The sequence below is a fragment of the Carlito syrichta genome, unplaced genomic scaffold, assembly GCF_000164805.1.
Source record: "Carlito syrichta isolate Samal-C Ts95f unplaced genomic scaffold, Tarsius_syrichta-2.0.1 Scaffold313379, whole genome shotgun sequence".
Classification (NCBI taxonomy): Eukaryota; Metazoa; Chordata; class Mammalia; order Primates; family Tarsiidae; genus Carlito; species Carlito syrichta.
The window spans coordinates 167,247-190,590 of NW_007257475.1; the positions used below are offsets into that span (position 1 = coordinate 167,247).

At 48.2% G+C, this 23,344-nt stretch overlaps 1 protein-coding gene across 1 annotated transcript; it reads right to left on the minus strand.

Moving 5' to 3' along the window:
• Window positions 1-224: 224 nt before the first annotated feature.
• On the minus strand, window positions 225-21,777 carry LOC103272910 (carcinoembryonic antigen-related cell adhesion molecule 20). The gene is given in 13 exon segments (XM_021718736.1): window positions 225-311; window positions 741-776; window positions 5,181-5,267; window positions 6,163-6,218; window positions 7,014-7,087; window positions 7,270-7,390; window positions 10,797-11,069; window positions 14,023-14,301; window positions 16,122-16,403; window positions 18,013-18,291; window positions 18,803-18,849; window positions 18,851-18,944; window positions 21,726-21,777. Coding segments are annotated over 13 exon segments (1,767 nt in total).
• Window positions 21,778-23,344: the final 1,567 nt, after the last annotated feature.

Here is a 23,344-nt window from a genome sequence, read left to right on the forward strand (position 1 = left end):
TCAAACCTTGACCCTCTTATTCTAGGTCCAAGGGCTGTCCCTTTCACCATGTTCCTATTGCTTTAAAAAAAAAATGAGTCAAGAGACTAAGATTTGGTGGGAACTAGGGTCTGACCAATCCATTGAAACGGAACATCACGAGGTCTGCTAAGGTGACATAGAATGGTTGGATTATAATATGCACTCAATAAATCTCATTGAATACATAATTGAGTATGGTTTCTCTAGAACTTCTGGAAAAAGGATTTCGGCTTGCATTGGACTGGAGGGTTGAGTTGGCTGTAAAAGCTGTGTTCTGAATTCTTAAGACGCTGTTAAACAAAGAAAAAAAGGTGAGCTCCATTTGCTGGGTGAACTCTCCTCATTCTCACAGAGAATCACAAGTGGAAGTAGGGTTAGGGCCCAAGCTCTGCCCTGGCCCAGAACTCTTTCCTTTTTCCTGCTGGCTCTGCAACCTCTGCTCCCAACCTCCTTTTCATCTCAACATGTGCTGGATCAGTACTACCTCCCTGGAAATCCAGTTCCAAGCTTTGGAATTGCAAGGAACAAAACCAGAGCCAGAGTCCTGGAATCTGACCCAGCTCCCTGTGAGACCTTGGGCCACTCTCTCCTCATCCCTGGCCCTGTGATACACAATGAAAGGTTTAGCTGACATGGTCTCTCAAGCTGGTCAAATAGAAACTTCTCAGACTGTATTTTTGCTGCAGCTTCCTTATCCACATCCAGCAGGGCCAACATACCTCATAATCATGGTCTGGGATGGGCGGCGGCTGCATCTGGGGAAAAACAAAGTTGTAAAGAGGTTGTAGGGCTTGGAATGGGGGCCATCCCCAGAAATTCTCAGAAATAGCTTTGGCCTCAGAGATAATTGCATCCCTTCTGGTTCACAGAGGGCTCAAAGATAGGCATTGTCATGTCAAAGAGCAAGAAGACAGGGAGAAAAGGTGAATGTGCCAAGGAGGGTCTTGAGTTCCTCAGAGAAGTGGGAGGAGGAGATGCAGTGAGACACCAGCTGGCACTAGATGTCCTCAAGAGATCATACCATCTCCTCTCCCCATCCTAAAAAATAGAACTATGCAGACCCTGATGAAGAGAGGAACTCAAGTGACTAAATCTGTGTCTATTCATAACTGACAAACCTAAACATGATCCATTCAATAGCCTGAGCCAAGATTCTGCTCCAAAGAATCTGAACCTAGAAATGCTTAAACTACAGCAGAGGATGTTGTTATATATAAAGCAAAATTATAGAGGATAAAAGTCCAGGAGACTTGCATGGGAATTCGATCTGGATTGAGAAGAATGGAACCAATTCATAGGCTAGCAAAAATGCGAAACCACGCAATGAGAGAGAAAAGCTTCTTGATAGCATTCCAGTCCTCATGAGGCCAAGAAGTAATTTTTGAAATTGCGTTATCTGATATTCCTCAGTGTTCTCTCAATTAATCCCCATTTCTATTTGAACTACTTTTAAAGGGTCTAGCTTTCTTTTTTTTTTTTTTTGAGTTAGAATCTCACTCTGTTGCCCAGACTGGAGTGCAGGGGCCGCTCCCGGCCACCGCAGCCTCGACCTGCTGGGCTCCTGTGATCCTTCCTCCTCAGCCTTCCAAGTAGCTGGAATTACAGGCATCCGCTACCACACCCGGCTGATTTTTTGACTTATTGTAGAGATGAGGTCTCACCAAGTTGCCCAGGCAGATCTCAAACCCGCGGGCTCAGGCAATCCACTCACCTCAGCCTCCCAAGGCGCGGGATTACAGGCTGAGCCACCGAGCCCGGCTGGATCTAGCTTTCTTAATATTAAAAATTCCTGACCAAGATACATAGGACATTCACATTTTTACAGGAATAATTCATCTGTCAGTTGGGCTAAAGTCTATCACTCTCTAACCTATCCTCCATGGTAATTGATCTGCTCTCCAAAACAAAGGGAATACATTTATCTCTCTACCCCAAGCCAGTCCTTCAGATACTAAAATATTGGAGTTCTGCGTCCCTAAACGTTCTCTTTTCCAAACCCAACAAAACTCTATCAATAAGTCATGGCTTTAAGCCCTGTTTCTGGCCTCCCTCTTCTGCCTCCTCTGGATAAATTCTGCTTGGTCACTGACTTTTTCAGAATGTAGAATCTAAGTTCCATCTCTGAACATGGTAGTAATCTGGCTAGTCCTGAAGACAGGGATGTACTCACTTGAGTTCTCTAAAGTAATTCCACTAGTCCTTAGACCTAGGGACCCATCCAAGTTATCTAACTTACTGCAGAAAACTCTTTTATGCCTGGAGGAACTAATAGTTTTCTTCCTTTTAAGTGAATAACTGATCATACTTCTCTCTTTTATTTCCTACTAGATTAAAGATACATAAGAGATAGGGAAACAGATACCGTTTAGGTCCAGCATATATTTTTACTTTCTGCCCACATCTTGACTTCCTGTTATTGTTACAAATATTTTTCCTGGTTGTGATTCCTATTTTTGACCCAGCACCACATCATAGTGTTGTATATAAGCTGCTTCAAATCTTCTGTGGAAAAAAAACTACTTCAAATCTCTCATGGGAGAAATGTGGGAAAGTAACTATCATGAAAGAAATGAAGGATTGAAAACAAATAGATTGGTTTAAAATGTCACTGAAGCCAGGCTTGGTGGCTCAGCCTATAATCCCGCACCTTTGGGAGGCTGAGGTGAGTGGATTGCCCTAGCCTGAGGGTTCGAGACCCACCTGGGCAACTGGGCGAGACCTTGTCTCTACAATAAATCAAAAATCAGCTGGGCGTGGTAGCGCGCGCCTGTAGTTCCAGCTACTTGGAAGGCTGAGGCAGAAGGATTGCTGGAGCCTAGCAGGTCGAGGCTGTGGTGGCCGGGAGCGGCCACTGCACTTCAGTCTGGGCAACAGAGTGAGACTCCAACTCAAAAATAATAATAAATAAATAAATAAATAAATAAATAAATAAATAAATAAATAAATAAAATTAGCCAGGCGTGGTAGCGCGCGCCTGTAGTTCCGGCTACTCGGAAGGCTGAGGTGGAAGGATCGCCGGAGCCCAGCAGGTCGAGGCTGCGGTGGCTGGGAGCGGCCACTGCACCCCAGTCTGGGCGACAGAGTGAGACTCCAACTCAAAAAAAAAAAAAATGTCACTGAAAGAGATGGAAAAAATGTAATGGAGATAAACGAAACAGACAAAAATAGAAAGGGATACAATGAAAATTAAAAGCAGAGGATGTAGCAGAATAGGATGATATGGTGTGCAAAGAAAAGGAATGAAAGAGAAAATTGTAATGGAAAGGAATAAAAAAGAAAGGAATAAGGTAAAATAAAATGAAGCAGAAAAAGAGCAATAAAATGGGGTAAAATATTAGAATGAGAGAGAATGAAATGGTATGGAAAAGGGTGAAATAAAATGAATTTAATGATAGGAAAGGAATGAGCTGGAAATGAGAAGAAAGGGATAGAGAGAAAATGATGGAACAGTAATACAATGAAAGGAAGTTATGAAAATAAAGGGACAACATTGAAAAGAACAAAAAGGAGATGAAATGGAATGAAATGGAATCCGAAATAATGCAATGGAATGGCATGAAGTGTAAAGACAAGCAAAGGAAAGGGAATGGAAAAAACTGGAATGAAATTAAAAGGACGTAAACAAGATGGGAAGGAGTGGCATGAAATGACTTGGAAATAAGAAGCGAAATGAGAAGTGTGGTGTGGAAAGTAATAAAGACTAAAGCCAGTGGGATGGAGTGCCATCAAGGGAATGAAAAGAGAGACAGAAATGATGGGCTAGAATAAAGCAGAATGGATTTGAGAGGAAGGAAAAGGGGACAGAATGGGAGAAAGCAGTGGGTACAGGAATGGAAAACAGTGGAACAGAATTGAATGAAAGGGGAAGGAATGGAAAGGGGAAACGAAGGAAAACGAAAGAAGGAGATGGGGGAAAGGACATAAATGGAAAAGAAACACAAAGATCCAGGAGAAATGGGGTGCAGTGGAATGAAACACAAGACAATCAAACAGAAAAGAATGTAAACAGGGACATTGACTAGAAAGGAGTGGAGTGATGCCTGCACATCCATGCCTATTGCAGCTCTATTCACAATACCAAAAACATAGAACCAACCATGCTGTCTATTGAAATTGGACTGGATGAAAAAATGTGGCACATAGACACGATGGACAAACATATGGACCTCGCAGCAACTTGGATGAATTTAAAGTCTATCATACTCAGTGATCTATCACAGAAACAACAGAGTACCACATGTTCTCACTCATAAGCGGACCCTGAACATTTACCATAAAACAATAAGAAAGGGATTGGCAGTAGCTGGAAACTGCCAGGGGAGGAAGGGGGGGTCACACATCAGTAGAGGTATCTGATCTCAAACCAGGCAAAGTGGTTACCAATGGGAGGCCCAAACTTTACCTGTACGATGACCACTTGTATACCTAATCCTGAATTGTACCCCACATCTTTAAAATAAAATATAAAGAAAAGAAAAGAAAGGAGCAGATTGGGAGGAAGTAGGGTAGATGGAACAGATGAAATCTATGGACAGAAAGAACAGCTAGGAAATAAGATGGGAAGAAAAAGAATGGAAATGAAATAAAGCAATGGGACAGATTGGAGTAGATGGGAATGCAGAAGAAACGAATGGAAAGGAGGTGATAGAAAACTGAAATGGAATAGAAAGAAGTGGGAAACAATGGAAGGGAATAGAACAAGAAAAAGATGTAGCGGAACACAGCGGAATGAAACAGAGTGGACTGGAGTGGAACGAACAGGAAGGGAAGGGAGTGGAGTGACAGGAAGAGAAGGAGAGGAAGGGAAGGAGAAGACACGGAGTGGAATGAGATGAAATCAAATGGAATGGAAAGTAGACAGTTGGGTAAAGTGATACAGAAAGATGGAAATGGAGTCAGGTTAAATGACTAGAAAGAAAATGGGTGGGGTGAAGATAAATTCGACAGAAACATGGACTGGAGTAAAATAGAATGCACTGGAAAGGAATGGAGAAAAACGAAATAGAAAATGATAAGATGGAAATGGATGGAATGAAATTGAAAAGATTTTTAAAGGAAAATTCTCTTGAGAGTTCCTCCTACACAACTGTTCAGCAGGAAGAAGGCAGATTGGTGACAGGTTTCCACCTGTCCAAAGACTCAGCATGGCATAAAAATACCTCATAGTCCATGCTTGATTTTGATCGAGGAGGGACTAGTGGGGGCTTCAAAGGACGGCCTCCAGGGTTTGCTGAAGGCAGCTGCATCTGCAAGGAAGCAGAGAAGTCAGGTAGGGCCCACAGATGCAGATTGCCTGGAAGGCACCAACTTACACTCTTCAGAGACCCAGAGACCCAGAGAGAGAAAGGAACTCATTCAAATTCTCACAAAGAATCACAAGCGGAAGTAGGATTAGGACCCAGCTCTGCCCTGGCCCAGAGCTCTTTCCTTTTTCCTGCTGGCTCTGCAACCTCTGCTCCCAACCTCATTTTCACCTCAGCATGTGCTGGGTCAGTACCACCTCCCTGGCAAACCAGTTCCAACTCCTGGAATTGCAAGGAACAAAACTAGAGCCAGAGTCCTGCAATCTGACCCAGTTCCCTGTGAGACCTTGGGCCACTCTCTTCTCATCCCTGGCTCTGTGATTCACAATGGAAGATTTAGACAACATGATCTCTCAGGCTGGTCAAATAGAAACTTTTCAGATTATATTTTTGCTGCAGCATCCTTAACCACATCCAGCAGGGCCAACATACCTCATAATTCTGGTTTGGGATGGGCAGTGGCTGCATGTGGGGAAAAACAAAGCTGTGAAGAAGTCATAGGGATTGTGATGGGGGCCATCCCCAGAAAGCCTCAGAAATAGCTTTGGCCTCAAAGGTATTTGTGTCCCTTCTTGTTCACAGAGACATTACAAGGATAGGCACTGTCATGTCAAAGAGTAAGAAGACAAGGAGAAAAGTGGACATGCCAGGGAGGGTCTTGAGCTCCTCAGAGAAGTAAAAGGAGGAGATCCAGTGAGACACCAACTGGTACTGGGTAGCCTCAAGAGATCATACCATCCCCCCATCCTAAAAAAAGTAGGGCTAGAACAGCCCTGCTGGACTGGGAAAGGGCCAAGAAGTCAGGGGAGCAGGGAGAGTCCCTGACAGCATCACTCACCTTTTTGACTCTGGACTGTCCCTGGAGCTTGGGTATATTGCAATGCTCAGGGCTGCCTAGTGAAAGAGTGTTCCAGTCAAGAGCTTGAGTTAGGAAAAGATACGAGGGAAGCGGCTGTTTCCCAGAACCCATTTCCCCAGGAAGGAAGTGCTATAAACCTTCCTTCCTCCCCAAGACTTCCCATCATGTCTCCAGTGAGCTTGGCCAGGGCGTCTCCTGGAAGTCAAGTTCTGGGTTAGATAAGGCTGTTTGGTGACACAGATGAGAAGAGAATCTTAAGTCCTAGTCCCAGTTTTGCCATCGTGTCCTCTGGAACCTTGTTTCAGTCCTTTTACCCTTCCTGATCTCTCTGTAAGATAGAGCGGCAACGGACAGTCTCCAGAGGGCATTACGTATCATGGGGCTCATCTTTCCAGAACCCTAGATCCAGAAAGGGCAAATATGTTTCCTTTTTCCTCTGGCCAACTTCCATCCCTTGGCAGAAGGCACTCGAGACACTGTATTGAGATTTATTCTGAGACTGGGCTTGCATTCAGCAGGAAAGGGGTATTGTGATTGATGAACTCTGGCTACAATATATTAATAGGGTTTTCTGAGATGAAGGAAGAAGCAAATGACAGCGTGTTGTCCTGCTTTTGTCATGGCTGTTGGGACAAGCAGAGCCCATCAGACTTCTTGACTCCGATCTCATCCATATTCCAGAGGGGGACACTGAGGCTCAGAGAGGATAGAGCCTGTCCATAATCACATAGTGACCTGGCATAATGCTGGGAGGGGAAGCATGGGCCCCTGGCACCAGCCCCTTCCACAGCCCTCCCCGCTGCCCCGCCATCAGCTATAGAGTCACTTACTGGGTTTGGGCTTCTCCCGAGGGGTGGGCCGTGTGGACCCATGGGTGTGGTCCTCTTCCGTTCTCCTTGAGCGCCTGAAACCCCAAAGGCCTCACTCTTCTGTGCCCGTACCCCATGTCATTCTTGGAGACTGCCCCAAACCCTCTGAATTCCCCGTGTGCCGCGGACACGGTTCAGCACCAAGGTCAGCGGCACCCCCCGCCCCCGACAGGCGCGCCCCCTGCTGGCCACACCCCCGTCCCGCTCCCAGCTTTACTTTTTGGCCCTTCCAACGCACAGAAAATAGCCCAGGCCTGCGGCCAGGGCAATGACCGCCAGGATCCCGATGACAACGCCAGCGATGGCCCCTGAGGACAGGGAGGAGGAGGACTGTGGACCTGGGCAAGGAGAGGGAATCAAGACTCAGGCCTGACACGCCCTCATCCCTGCCCCCGGCTCCATTCCCAAACTTGAGGTTTTATCTTCACTGTCATTTTATGGGCACTTTTTTTTTGGTCATCGGGAGGTGGCAGTTTGTGGCATTAATTGCATATTTTCTGGAGTCAAGCAGTCAGTTTCTGGGTTCACGTTTCAGCTGTGTGACCTTGGGCATGCTACTTAACCTCTCTGTGCTTCTGTAATACTTCTAAAACTCTGTGCTTTCGTTTTTTTAGTTTTTTAATTTTTAGTTTTCTTCTAAAACTCTGTGCTTCTCTTGTCTCTTCTGTAAAATGGGAAGAGTGGTGCCTGCTTTATAGGATTGCAGGAAAGACTAAACACATAAGTATTCGTGTTCAATATATGTTAATCCACAATGATATGTATGTGGTGCTTGAACCCATAGAACGTGATCAGTGAATGTCAGCTGATTTTTACTGATTCTGTAAAGGATGATGGATCTTATTCCAATTAGGATGACGGATCAAATGTGGCTTTCCCTCTCACCCCTCACAGGGAGGACGCACGAGCAGAGAGAAAAGCTTTAGCGACAAGAAACTTGGCTTTCACTCAGAGTTTCTTGACTCTCTGGAGTCATGTGACCCTGACACATGAATTCATTTCTGAATCTCATTCCTCATCTGAAAATCAGGGGAAATGGTACCTGCTGTACAGGATGTTGCAAAGATGAGATGAGATCACGAACATTAACACCTGGTACACAGGAGGTGATTAATAAATGACAGTTGTCAGTAATACTGGCCTACTGTTTGCCCATCCCACTTCTGGCTGAACCTTTCTCAAGGGAGTGAAATCTAGCCACCAGGATTAAGGAGACAACCAAGAGAATCAGGAGTATGAGCAAGGAGCTCTGCTTTGGATGGGGCAGGAGGGGACTTCCTGGGATGCTCCAGGGCTTTTTTGTTTCATTCTCTGAGTCTCCACTTCTTTGTGTGTCAAACAAGAATAGTACTTTCAAATTCTTCAGACTTTTGAAGGGATTAAATGAGGTCATCTATAAAAGTACCAGCACAGAGGCCAGGTTCGATGGCTCACGCCTGTAATCTCACCATTTTGGGAGGCCAAGGTGGGAGGATTGCTTGAGGCCAGGAGTTCAAGGCCAGCCTGGACACCATAGTGAGACCCTGCCTCTACAAAAATAAAAAATAAAAACAATAAAAATTTTTTTTTGAGTCGGAGTCTCACTCCATCATCCAGGCTGGAGTGCAGTGGCATGCTTACAGCCACCCCAGCGTCAACCTGCTGGGCTCAGGCGATCCTTCCACCTCAGCTTTCCAGGAAGCCAGAACTACAGGCACACACTACCACATTCAACTAATTTTTTTAAAATTGTATTTTATTATTATTTTTTGAGTCAGAGTCTCACTCTGTCACCCAGGCTGGAGTGCAGTGACACACTGCTCACAGCTACTGTAGCCTTAACCTGCTGGGCTCATTCTTTCCACCTCAGCCATACTCATAGCTGGAACTACAGTCACACGCCACCATGCCTGGCTAATTTTTTGACTTATTGTAGAGACGAGGTCTCACCAAGTTGCCCAGGCTGGTCTTGAACCCACGGGCTCAGGCAATCGACTCACCTTGGCCTCCCAAAGTGCTGGGATTGCAGGCTGAGTCACTGATCCTGGCCTTCTTTATATTTTATAGAGACAAGGACTCACCAAGCTGCCCAGTGTGGTCTCGAACCCCTGGACTCAGGCAATCCTCTCACTTCAGCCTCCCAAAGTGCTGGGACTACAGGCTTGAGTCAAAGCGCCCAGCCTAAAAAATTTTTTAATTAAAACTTAAAATTTTTAAAAAAATTTTAAAGTAACAGTACAGTGCTTGAGACATAGTAAGTGCTTGCTAAGGGTGGTGAAGATGATAACAGAAGCTGCTATCTAGCAAGCACCAAGACTGGCTCTTCATACATGATCTCATTCAAATCCCACAATACCCCTGGGCATCACCTGAACTCACTGTTTCCTCCTCGGAGCCTCAGCTTCATCAAATGATCTTCCCAAGACCAGAAGGTTCTGAAGACAAAATAGGTCATTTGGGAAGTGTCCTGGGGTTCTCAGCTTAGTAGACAACTAAGACTCTTGAGGTGGCCAGCCCAGATTCAAACCGCAATGCCAGGGCTTGAGTCTCTAGGTCTCGGTTTCTCCTTCTGTTCACTGGTGGTACCAACAGGCTTGCCTCCTAACTGGCCGACAGAAAGTACCCAAGAAGTGTTTGTTGATATTATAAATGGAAAGGCTGGATTCAGACATATGGCACAGCCTCCGTAAAGATAATTGTATGTATATATGCCAAGTGTTGGAGACCACTGTCCTGCTTGAACTCTGCTGAAAACATACTTGGCATACATGCAAAGTCACAACCAGCCAAAAATGCCTATAGTGGCAAAGCCAGATAGGCATGTATGCTGAGGCAAGTTCTAAAAGTGCAGTGTCTGTTATGTTAGAATAGATAAAAAGTTATATGTTGTATTGGAAGCAGCTGCACTATATTTTGTAATCAGTCACGCTTTATCATAAAAGTTTTTTAAGATCAAAACAGGGAGTTTTCTTTGCACTGCCTGTACTTTGTTCTTGAAGGCTTACTTAACTACGTCATTTTGTACTAATAAAAATCTGGTGGGTAAGAAACTCAGGGCCTTTGTCCTGTGAGGCAAAGTGCCCATTGGTTCCCCCTCCTTCTAGTTCTAAAAAGTGTCTTGTGAATTGTGTTATACCACGCCGTTCCTCTTTCAGGATCCTTTACCACCCAGCCCCGAAGAACGCAGCAGCCAAGCATTGCCCTAATAATCTTTCAAATATCAATTAATCTTTAACAACCCTAAGAAACAGGCAAGATTATTATGTTTGTTTTGCAGATGATAAAACAGAGGCCCAGAGAGGTAAGTAACTTGTGCAAGGTCACACCGCTAATAAGCATTGAAAACAGGATGTGAACCCTAGTGAATAGTGATACTGTCACCCTCTCAAAAACTAAAGACAGTCATACAGGGACTCCCTGCCAGTTATGCCCAGAAGTTATTAATACAATTCCTGATTCCTCATGTAGTTCACTGCTTCTCACTGGCTATTTCCCCAACTCATCAGCCTTCTAAACAACAGAAAGATAGGCATCACAAACCCCATCATAGAGGCTCAGAAGTGTCTGGAGAGTTTTCCAGGGGACCCAGCCGGAAGGAGAGCTTCCAGGGCTTGAGCCTTAGGGGTTGGGCTGAACAGCTCTGGACTGGGAACCTGGCCATGCAATACACTTGCTGTCACGTGGTAGAGGGAGACTAGGTGGGTAGGGCCAGCATCGGGAAAGGTCACTCGGATTCCGGGAGAAGTCTGGACCTGAGAGACTCACCAACCACCTTGACCAGAACTGAGGCGGAGCGGGCCAGGCCAGTCAGACGGTTGGAGGCTATGCAGCTGTAGGCCCCGCTGTGTTCCCAGGTCAGAGCTCGGATGACCAACTGCTCTCCGACATACACCCCAATGGGATAGGCCCAGCGATACTCAGCTTCCGGCTTGGACGCAGCCCGGCACTGCAGAGTCAGGCTGGAGTTGAGCCCGGCTGCGATAGTGTTGACTGCCTCAGACTCCGGCCCCTTGGTGATGTCCACTAGGTCAGGGCCATCTGCACACAAAGCCAGACATGACACGCCCTCTTCTGCATTGGTGGGTCATTCCATTCTGCCCCTGCACTTCCGCCTTTGAAGTTTTGCCCTTTTCTTTTTTCTTCTTCTCGGTTCTAACTAAGGACATTCCAGGCTGTAACCTGGAAAATAAAGACTCTTCTAGCTAATGACTATTGAGAGGAATCTCAGTCAGATAAGGATGGAAGCCCCCTTTTCCTGCCCCGCTACCTGACAAGCAGAGTGTGGTTCACAGCACTGGGGGCTCAAAACCAAAACCAAAAAACCTCAGCATTGACTGGGTGCAGTAGCTCATGTCTGTAATCCCAGCACTTTGGGAGGCTGAGGCAAGAGGATCTCCTGAGCCTGCGGGTTTGAGACCAGCCTGGGCAACATGGTGAGATCTCATCTCTACAATAAATCAAAAACAACCAGACGCGGTGGCACGTGTCAGTGGTTCCAGCTACTGGGAAGGCTGAGTTGGGAGGATCGCCTGAGCCCAGCAGGTTGAGGCTGTGGTGGCCGTGAGTGAGCCACTGCACTCCAGCCTGGGCGACAGAGTGAGACTCCGACTCAAAAACAAAAAACAAAACAAAAAAACTTTCCTTTAGGCCGGGTGCAGTGGCTTACACCTGTGATCTCAGCACTTTGGGAGGCCAAGAGAGGGGAACTGCTTGAGCCTGAGTGTTCAAGACCAATCAAGGCAGCATAGTAGGACCTTGTTTCTACAAGAAATAAACTTTTAAAAAAAATTTAACCGGGGCCAGGCACAGTGGCTTAAGCCTGTAATCCCAGCACTTTGGGAGGCTGAGGCAAGCAGATTGCCTGAACCCACAGGTTTGAGACCAGCCTGGGCAGCATAGTGATACCTCATCTCTATAATAAATCAAAAAATTAGCTGGGTGTAGTGGCACATGTCTGTGGTTCCAGCTACTCAGAAGGCTGAGGTGGAAGGATTGCCTGAACCCAGTAGGTCAAGGCTGCAGTGGCCATGAGAATGCCACTACACTCCAGCCTGGGTAACAGAGTGAGACACCTACTCTTTTTTTTTTTTTAGAGCCGGAGTCTCACTCTGTCACCCAGACTGGAGTGCAGTGGCACAATCATAGTTCACTACAGCCTCGACTCCCTGGGCTCAGGCGATCCTTCCCTTTCCCCTCCTGAGTAGCTGATCCCACAAGTGCATCACCATGCCCGGCTAATTTTCTGAATTTTTTTTTTTTTTTGTAGTGATGAGGTCTCATCATGTTGTCCAGCCTGGTCTGGGCTCAGGCCATCCTCTCGCTTCAGTCTCCCAAAGCGCCGAGATTACAGGCACAAGCCATTGTGCCCAGCTGATGCCATATTTTATTTTCCTGCTTAGTGACCTCCCAGGTCCCAGCAGACTGTAAGTGCTGAAAGTCATGGCTATAACCAAGTGCCCAACAGGTTGTTTGGCACAGAGCACAAAATATTTATGGCTTGATGAATGAACTGGGAATGAAAGAGAGCACAGAGAAGGTAAAGAGGAGAAAAGACACATACTTAGTCCCTACCTCTTTAGCCTCTGCTACTTAACATCTATAAAAGTGGACACCCTCCTTTCTTTCCCTGTAGAAATCCCTTCTCCCCCAGCCTTCTCCATCTCTGTTCACAACTCCCACATCCTTTGAGTGGCTCAGGCAAAAATCCTTGCAGTCATTCTTGACTTCTTTCTCTCTTTCTCTTTCACCTGACATCAATCAGCAGCAAATCCTGTGAGTCTACAAAACATCCACATATATTGGATGTGAACGCAAGCGATCCTCCCACCTTGGTCTCCCAAGTAGCTGGGACTACATTTATCACTGCCCAGCAGCTGCCACTCTGGCCCAAGCCTGCCATCTCTCACTGGACAGTGGTGGCCACCAGGAGAAGACACCTTGAAGACCTCCAAGAGCAGGAGTGTAATTGACCAAGGGTTCCATCGCTGCGCCCTAAAACCACTCCCAGCTTTCACGGGCACACCCTGTCAGCACCTGAGTGTGGTGGGGAAATTAAGGCAGACCCGGAAAAGGTCATCCCAGGAGACATGAGATGTCCCGGCAGCTTTGACGGATGTGCCTTCAACTGCCCAGACACTCTGTCCAACTCTCTCTCTCTCTCTCTCTCTCTCTCGGGAGAGAACTGCCTTGCAGTCTGATGTCCTCCCAGCCTCCTGCTGCCTCCCTAGTTATTCTCCGAGGAGTACTTCTTCTAATAAAATCCTTCCATGGAGAATCCCACTGAATCCCTTCTTGGGGTCTGCTGCTGTCACCTCCCTCTCTCTCCTGCTTCTATGTTTGCTCCCCACAGATAAGAGCCATTGAGACCCTGTGAAAACCCATGTCTGGTTCTGTCCCTCCCCTGCTCAGAGCCCTCTGTGGCTCCCAGTGGTCCCATGGCCCTCAGGGACCTCCACATCCGTGTCTCCATCCCCATTACTTCACAACCTCTCCTTCTTCCACTCTCCCCTTCATCCCTCCTCTCCAGTTGCCCTGGCCTCCTCCTGGTTCCCCCAAAACACCAAGCACCTCACCTGCTGTTCCCTCCCCTGGAACTCCCTTCCCTCAGCTGCCTGCTGGGCCAGCTCCTCACCTTCTCTCTCTGCACAAACATCACCTCTCGGCGAGACCTCCCTGACCACCCTAGCTGAGCCTGCAACACCTTCCTCCTCTCCCATCATTCTCTATCCCTCTCAGCATCCTCCTTGGCCTCCTCTTAGCCCTGGGAAAGCCCTGCCTTGGCTGTATCCCCTGTTTATCTGTTTCTAGTCCGACTCCTGTACCGGAACATACACTCCATGAGGGCCGGCCCTTTACCTTGTCCAGGGCCCAGATCCATGCCTTGCACAGAGCAGATCCTCAATATGTGTGGCATGAATGCCTAGAAGGAAGAACTCAAAGAGAAGGAGGGAAGGAAGGAGGAGGAGAAGTCCCCAGGCAGCCAGCGACTCACAGCTGATGACCAGGCTGAGGGGCTCGCTCCGGGCTCGGCTGTCCCAGTTCCAGATCTCACAGGCGTAGGGCCCCGTGTCGTCCCGCCGGAGGCCATGGATGACCAGGGTCCTGTTGTCAGCCGACAATGTCAGGCGCTCACTGGGCAGGAGGGGCTGGTCACTCAGGAACCACTGGACAGCAGCCCTTTCATAGATGGTTTGGCAGGTCAGGTTCCCAGAGCTGGCGTTCTCCAAGAGATTCGGGCTTGGAGACACAACCGGGGGCGTGGTCAGCCTTTCTGGAAATGCGTGGAGATACAGGGTCAGGCTCAGGCACCTTTCCCTGGGCTTCTGCCTACGTGGGGCCCACACGGGTTTTCCAGGAATGTGTGTTTGTGCTGTGGGTGGTGTGTGCGTGTATGTGATTCCCAAAGACTGTCTGGTGAGTGCGGTATATGTCTTTTGTGGATAAATGTGTATTAGGTGATGATCATGTGAATATGTGATGCATTTGGTGTGTATGGAGAGTGTGTCTCATGTGTATACATTTTGTGTGTGTGTGCATTTTGTGTCTGGTGCATGTGTCGTGTGTATATGTTACACACATGCAATTTTTGTGTGAGCCTGTGCTATGTGTGTATGTATGTTTTGTAGATGAATATCTGTTCTGTGTCTGTGATATTGTATGTGCTGTGTGTGTGTGTTGTGTGATGTGTGTGTATGCTCTGTGTATGTGTTGTGTGTGGCATGTCATGTGTGTGGTATATGTGTTGTGGACTGTGTATGCATTTTTGTGTGTGCTGTGTGTCAGTTGTGTGTATGTGTTGAATGTATGGTATGCTTTTGTGTTGTATACCCTGGATATGTGTGATGTTGAATGGCTGCAATGTCTAGTGGCTATTGAGTATCTGCGATGGGTGTGTATGTCGTATGTGCGTTGTATGTGTTTGTGGGGTGACTGTTTTCTATATATATGTTTTATGTGAGAGTGTGTCACATGTCTGTGCTATTATTTGTTGTGTACATATTGTATGTGAGATATGTGTATGTGTGTTTTGTGTGTATGTCATGTGTGTGGTATATGTGTTGTGGACTGTGGGTATGCTGTATGTGTTATGTGTCTTTGTTGTGGTATGTACTTTGTGCTGAGTTGTATGCATCTCTGTGTAAATGTTATTCTTGTATATGTTTTGTGTGAGTGTATGTTGTGTGCCTGGGTATTATGTGCGTGTGTGGTATATGAGTTGTAAGCATCTATTGTGTGTGTTGTGCATGTGTGAGAGTGTGCTGTGCATGTGTGGTCCTTATTTGTGTGTGTGTGGAGTGTGTGAGTGCTGTATTTTCATATATAGAGGATCAACCTTCTCTTCAGAGAATCAGATCATGGATACTCCCTAGAGAACCAACAGGATCTTACAGAGGATATGCCAAGCCAGGAGCCAGTGAGCCTAACCCTCCCTGGGGTTGGAGTCCTGCTCAGCCTCCAGCTGCAGTCCATATCCTCCAGGTCCTCCTCAAACTCTGGGGTACTGGTGGAGCTCAGCGGTGCTTTACTTTTTCAGAGTCCCAGCCCCCTTCAAGTATCTGATGGCAAGGACAGGCTGGGCATGGTGGCTCAAGCCTCTAATCCCAATACTTTGAGAGGCCAAGGTGGGAGGATCACTTGAGCCCAGGAGTTTGAGACCAGCCTGAGCAACAAAGCAAGCCCTCATCTCTAAAAATAAAAATAAAAATAATTAGTTAGGTGTGGCAGCATGTGCCTGTAGTCCCAGCTACTCGAGAGTCTGAGGTGGGGGGATCACCTGAGTCCAGGAGGTTGAGGCTGCGGTGAGCCATGATCATGCCACTACACTCCAGCCTGGGCAACCGAGTGAGACCCCAAGTAAATTTTTTTAAAAATTAGAAAAAGAGAGGGAAAAGAAAAGAAAAGAAAAAGGAATCTGATGGCAACCTTCACCCCTTCTCTAGGACATTTTGCATGCAACCTGATGCCCGCCCAGGGATCATCCCTTCACAGAATGTCCAAAAGCCTGAGATTGAGAACTCCTGGTCTCTTCCGACGAGGACAGCCCCTGATTCCCAGAAGCAAAAAGGAGAGGAGCCAGAAAAGAAGACTCACCAAGGACTCGAACTCTAAGAGCACCTAGGCGGGACAGGTAGGTGGCATTATTGGACACCAAGCACCTGTACAGGCCCTCGTGTTCTCTGGACACATCTTGGATGGTGAATGTTCTCGTGGTGGGAGACAGGATGGAGACATTGGGGAGAAGCCAGGTATAGTCAGGGGTTGGGTAAGACTGTGTTTCTGCCCTGAAGGTCACGCTGGAGCCCTCTATCACCTCAACCACTTCCCCACTGGGGACACCGGACTCCAACTTGATTTCAACGAAGTCAGGACCATCTGGACGGATAGGAACAATTGGAGCAGTAAGAATACCATCAGCAACAGTTTTCTTATGGGGGAACCACAGGAAGTCAATAAATACTGTATTTCCCGCCTCCCCATTCAAGCTCTGGACCAATTGCAAAGGAGATGCAGGTATCAGATGGAGATGAAATGCCAGCCTTATCCCTTGGAAGACAAGTCTGCAGCAAGCCAGCTAATGCTCTTTCTCATCCCTACCCAGGCAAGATTTTGGATCAAACATCTGAGACTTGGGAGTTCAGTGTTAGATACGAGGTCTGACAATTAAGTTCATGAATCACCCCAGAAAAAGTGCTACATAGCTCACTGCTGAATATCACCATGGTCACCATCAAAGTACTTCCCTCAGGAAGCTATGCACTGATGCCAGCACCTAGTACCCCCATAGAAGAACGTTAGAACTCTTTCTGGAATGGTCATCAGAGCCGTCATTGTTATTTGTTGGGGTCTGACAATGAAGTTCACAAACTTGCCACCGTAGGCAGCATTGTGCACAATAATTTTGGAACACCCTCCTCACCTGATCTGGCTCCCAGTGACTTTTTTCTTTACCCGAGGATAAAGGAAATATTGAAAGGAAGACATTCTGATGACATTCAGGACACCAAGGGTAATATGATGACAGCACAGATGGCCATTCCAGAAAAAGAGTTCCAAAATGCTGTGACAGGTGGACCAGGCACTGGCATCGGTGCATAGCTACCCAAGGGGAGTACTTCAAAGATGACCGTAGTGATATTCAGCCATGAGGTATGTAGTACTTTTTCTTTTTCCTTTTTTTTTTTTTTTTTTTTGAGTTTGAGTCTCACTGTCACCCAGACTGGAGGGCAGTGGCTGCTCCCGGCCACCGCAGCCTTGACCTGCTGGGCTCTGGCGATCCTTCCGCCTCAGCCTTCCAAGTAGCTGGAACTACAGGCACATGCTACCACGCCCGGCTAATTTTTTTGATTTACTGTAGAGATGAGGTCTCGCCTACCCACGCGGGTCTCGAACCCGCGGGCTCAGGCAATCCACTCACCTCAGCCTCCCAAAGGCACGGGATTACAGGCTGAGCCACCGAGCCCGGCAAGCACTTTTTCTAGGATGAGTTTGCAAACTTAATTGACAGACCTCATATATTAAGTTAGATGTTTCCAGTAGAAGCCAAGTAGAGACGTCCAGCAGTCATGTGTCTGGAATTCCAAGTTAGACAATCCACATCTAGACAACACTTTTTTTTTTTTTTTAGTAGGATTCTCACTCTATCACCCAGGCTGGAGTGCAGTGGCATTCTCATGGCCACCACAGCCTATACCTACTGGGCTCAGGCAATCCTTGTGCCTCAGACTTCCAAGTAGCTGAAACTACAGGCATGCGCCACCACGCCCAGCTAATTTTTTGATCTATTGTAGAGACAAGGTCTCGCCATGTTGCCCAGTCCGGTCTTGAACCCATGGCCTCAGGCAATCCTCTTGCCTCGGCCTCCCAAAGTGACATGTTTGAGCCACCATACCCAGTCCTAGATGGTTTTTAAGATGTGAGATTGAATGAGGCATTAAGGGAGTGAGTGACAGGGAGGGGCTGGGGTGGGTGGAAAGTGACTCACAGTTCACATTCAGTAGGATGGGATCACTGCTCTGGATCTGAAGAGCATTTTGGACTTCACACTGGTAAATCCCAGAGTCCTCCCGCTGGACGATGAGGATGATGAGCGTCTTGCCATCTGTGGACTGTTGCATGCGCTCATGAAGCACAAGGGGGAGGTTGTTGGAGACCCAGTGGATGGTAACATCGACGTCCTTGGTGTTGCAGAAGAAGGTCACCCTTTCCTTCTGCTCTGTGGCAGTGCCTGGTGTGACTGAAATGGTGGGCTTGGCCAGTGATTCTGCAGAGAAAGAAAGCAAGAGAGAGAGAGAGAGAGCCAGAGGCAGAGACAAGACACAGGAAGAACAAACAAGACAGAGTCCCAGAGGGATGCAGGGAGACAGGCGTGGATTGACATTGCCAGAAGACACTCTGGAGCACCAAGCCTGAGCTCCGAGGCTGTCTACTGCTTCTTCTAGATGGGATTCTTGGGCAACTTACTCTCCGGCCCCATTGAATGAGCAGAAAGCCTGGAACCTGACAAGGGGCTGATCAATGTCAGCTGCAGTGACAATCCAGTTTGTAACGAGGACGCTAGCACGGGCCCCCTCCCCACTTCTTCGCCAACCTTCCCCACCCCAGCCATGACAGCCAAAGTCCACCCCTTACCTCCCCCCACCAACACCGCTGTGGCCAGATCAATGGCTGAGCCAATCAGATTTGTCCTCTTGGGACTTTGGGCGTGAAGCCCGGACGGGCGATTGCCATAGAAGCAGAGATCAGAATGACAGTGCTGTTTTCTGTGCCCACACCTCTGAATCTGCCATGAGTCTAGGATGTCCGGGGGTTCCCAAACAGACAGAACAACATCCTTCTCACTTTGGGTGGTAAGTGGGTTGGCACTGAAGGTGAACTGGGCTGCGGCTGGAGGACTCCAAGAGGCCAACAGTGAGGCTGGAAGGGGAGACAGGAGGCGTTCAGGGAGGGAGAGTTGTGTTGCGGTGCCCGGTTGTGGTTTTGCAGAAGCCAAGGGAGGTCTGAGGTCATGGACATGGTACTCCATGCCTAGGGGCTTGAGTCCTACCTACTACTTACTGGCCATGTGGCTTGCAGCATGTTTTTGTCCTCTCTGAGCCTCAATTTCCTCAGCTGTAAAACAGGCACTCTATCACCTGCATCCTAGGGTTGTTGTAGAGTTGTAATGAACATTGGCAAGTTTTTGTTCTTTTTTTGGAGTCAGGGCCTCACTTTTTCGCCTAGGCTGGAGTGCAGTGGCATAATCACTGCTCACTGCCATCTCAACCTCCTGGGCTCAGGTGACCCTTCTGCCTCGGCCTCCCAACTAGCTAAAACTATAGGCAAGCACCACCATGGCCAGCTAATTTTTTTATTTCTATAGATATGAGATCTTGTCATATTGCCCAGGCTGGTCTCAAATGGCAAGTCTTAACTGGGCCTCCAAGGGTGAATGCATTCTCTCCACTATTTGCACCCTACTGGAGCCCCGTGATGGTCCTTCCCATTCCACAGAGAAGGAAACAGACATTGAGTGATGATGTCACTCTCCAAGGCCATATAGCCAATGGCAAAAGTTTAACTTGACCCTGGCCTGCCAGGCCCTGAAGACTGGAATTCCTCTCATCCACGCAGAGATGGGCACGGAGCCAAGCCTGATAAACGGGAACTTCTGATATTATTCCTGGTGAGAGATGTTAACCTTTGATGCTTCCTCAGACTTGACCTCAGGCGAGATTTCCTTTGCGTGGAAGAGGAAAGGGGGACAGGATAGCAAGAGCTCCCCATCTTCCATTGGGTTATCCTGCGCACAGTTACAGAAGCAGTAAGAGACTGTGGACCTGGGTGGGCAGGGGTCCAACCCCAGCAGTTCATGTGCAGCTGACCTCGAGACCCCCTCATTTCGCTCATGAGCCCTATTAACAGAGGCTGGCCACCATGCCCTTCTGTACCCCTCAAAAGACCCCACTTTGGCCCAAGCACCGTTCCATTACCCACCCAGTTGGTGGTTAAGGGCATGAGCTCTTAGGAACAAGGATGGACTCTGACAAGTCCTGGCCCTGTCATCACAGGCAAGGGGCTTTCTCTTTGTGAGTCTTCATTCCTTCAGCTGCAAAAATGGCGAGATGAGCAGGACTTAGCTCGTCTGGTGGTTGTGAGGTCTGAATGAGCTATCAGATGTGGCACGCTTAAAGTAGTTCATAGTAAGCCTTCAATCACATGACAATGAGGATGAGGATGACGGTGCGGGGAGGGGGTTGGCTTTCCATGTCTGCAATTTCTCTGCTTCCGGTGCTACTAGAGGTTAGGTCCACAGGCTCAGAGCCTGACTGCCTGGGTTTGAATCCCGTCTTCACCATTTATTTGGGCAAGTGATATTCTCAGTTTCTCCGCTTTGTAAAATGGGTGTAATAATAGTTCCAACCTCATGTGACTATCGTGAGGATACATGTGAGGGCCTCGTCTAACCCACCCGAGACAGGAAGCCTCGCTCTGTGGAAAACCATCACCTGGCCTCTTCCCCCCCCCATTCCTTCCCCCAGGGTCCTGCCTTCTGTCCCACTGGGAGGAGGCAAACCTTGCAGAGAAACCTGCAGATGAGGCGGTTAACTCTCAACCTCCCAAAAGGACCCTGAAGTCTCTGCAGCTTTCCAGGATCAGCCAGGAAGCTCCAGTCCAGAGAGAGAGGAGCTGGTCTCAGGGTCAAACAGCAGGGTTGGGCTGAGCTGCCATCTCTGCACATGACCCACTGCGAGTCATTTCTTTGCTTCCAAAACACTGTTTTAATCAGAGTATTCGAGTTCCTCCCTTCTGTGTCAGGTGCCTTTTAGGCATAAGCTTCATGCCCATCCTTGTCCTGATAACGTGGACCTGGCCATGCAAGGCTGGCGCGTCTTCCCTCTGCCTGTCCAACGCTGCTGTCTGTCGTCTGTCTCTGTGATGCTTCAGCCTTTTCTCTCTTTCTCCGTTATTATACAGTTCTTTCACAGTCTCTTTGTCCTCTGTCTCCTTCTCTCTCTTTTCTGTCTAATCCTGTTCTTCAGTGGTACAGTTTCTGGTATTACTCTGTCTCTGTGCATCTCTCTCTTCCTGCATTTCTCTCTCTCTCTCTGGGGTTCTGTGGCTCTGACTACAGCTCTCTGTCTCTTCCTGTCTCTCTTTTCCCTCTCTCTCCCTGTCTCTCACTCACTGCCTCTCCCTCTCCCTCTCTGTCTCTCCCTGTCTCTCACTCTCTGTCTCTCTCACACTGTCTCTCTCCTTGTCTCTCTCTCCCTCTCTGTCTCTTCCTGTCTCTCTTTGTGTCTCTCTCTATCTCTCTCTCTCTCATTCTCTATCTCCCTGTCTCTCTGTCTCTCTCCCTGTCTCTTACTCTGTCTCTCTCTCACTTTATCTCTCCCTATCTCTCTCCCCCTGTCTCTGTCTCTCTCTCACTCTCTATCTGTTTCTCCCTGTCTCTCTCTCATTCTTTGTCTCTCTCATCTTCATGTCTCTTTCTGTCAATCTTTTTGTGTGTCTGTCTTTATTTGTTTCTGTCTCTCTGAGTCTCTATTTCTCACTCTGCCTGTCTTCCTCTCTTTCCTCATGTGTACACACACACACACACACACGCACACACACACGCACACACACACATACCACTGACAAACTGACACAAGCAACGCCCCCCACCTACCTCCCCGCCCCCACCCCCAACCCACCTGAAGGAAGCAGGGCACTCACCTGAGAGCAGGATTGCCACCCAGTGGTATCTCCATACATCAGTGGGCCCCATGGGTCCCGGCCCCTGACCTCAGTGCCAGGCTCTTGGTGACCACAGCTTCTCACACAAGACAGTCTCCACTCCAGCTGCGGCCCTCCACCTCTCTCCGTTCCCCCCACTGCACACTCACACAGTGACAGCAAACTCACGCAGTGACCGAGCTCCCGGGACAGGCAGGGGTGGTGACAGGAAGGTAACTTTGGCTCCACCTCTGCCCTCCACCCAAGGGTTCACTTTTCCTTCCCGGCACAGCACTGAGAGCTGGAACTCCAAGAACCCTGAGCACCAGGAACTGAGATTATGATGGCCAATAGCTATATAATAGAAACACACTAATGACCAGCTGTCTGTCACCAACAGCTTAGTAAGCCCAGCCCGGTGCCAAGCTCATCGTGATCAGCCTGTGAATATTTAATTAAGCCAAGATCATGCTTGTGCTATAGAACCTGGTCATAAATAAAGGTTCTGGGGTCGGACCGGCAGGAAGCACAGACTGAGCAGGGCCGGGAAAGCCTCAGGAGGAACCTGACATAGCCTTGGGGGAGGGGGCAGGGAGGGCTTCCTGGAGGAGGGGACATCTAAACTAAGACCTGGAGAACATAGTAAAGGTTCTATATATGAAAGTTACTTTTTTCGCCAGGCTCGGTGGCTCAGCCTGTAATCGCATGCCTTTGGGAGGCTGAGGTGAGTGGATTGCCTGAGACTGCAGGTTCAAGACCCGCCTGGGCAACTTGGCGAGACCTCATCGCTACAATAAATCAAAATGAGCTGGTTGTGGTAGCGCGCACCTGTAGTTCCAGCTACTTGGAAGGCTGCGGCGGAAGGATTGCTGGAGCCCAGCAGGTCGAGGCTGCGGTGGCCGGGAGCGGCCACTGCACTCCAGTCTGGGCGACAGAGTGAAACTTCGACTCAAAAATTTTTTTAAAAGTTACTTTTTAAAAAAATCTCTATAAGCAAGACAAGCAGTTAGTCTTGGGTAGGGAGTGACATATAGACCAAAAAGTTTTAACATAACTGACCGAGTGAGGAAACTACCATTAACTCACATTTCCATTCTCCATTCATTTAACAAATACTCCCTGAACTCTCTCCTCTGTGCTGATCCCTGTTCTGGTGGTGTCGGGGACACAGCAGTGACTAAGACAGCCCCAACCTCATCACAGTCCAGTAGGGGACACAAACCTGTCCCCAGACAGAGACTACCCCAGGGTGGGCAGGGCTGGGACAGAGGAATTCAAAGGGGGCTTAGACTGAGGGTCAGAGAGGGCTTCCTGGAGGAGAGGACACCAGAGCTGAGACCCAGAGGGTGTGGAGATGAGCTAGGGGAAGCAGCATGTGAAAAGTTGCTGAGTTTGAGGCACGGAGGGAAGTTCAGGTGGCTTCAGAGTTGAGGAAGTGAGAAAGGATGGTGATCCAAGGTAAGGCTTTGAAAACTCCAGAACTATGACTTAGGGCATGGGGGCTGGGGAGGCAGCTTGGCACAGCGGGAAAGAGATCGTGGCTTGCTTAGCTGCCTTGTCTTGCTGCCCCAGCCTGGGTCTCATTCCTGCTACAGACAGGCACCAAGTGTCCACCCCAC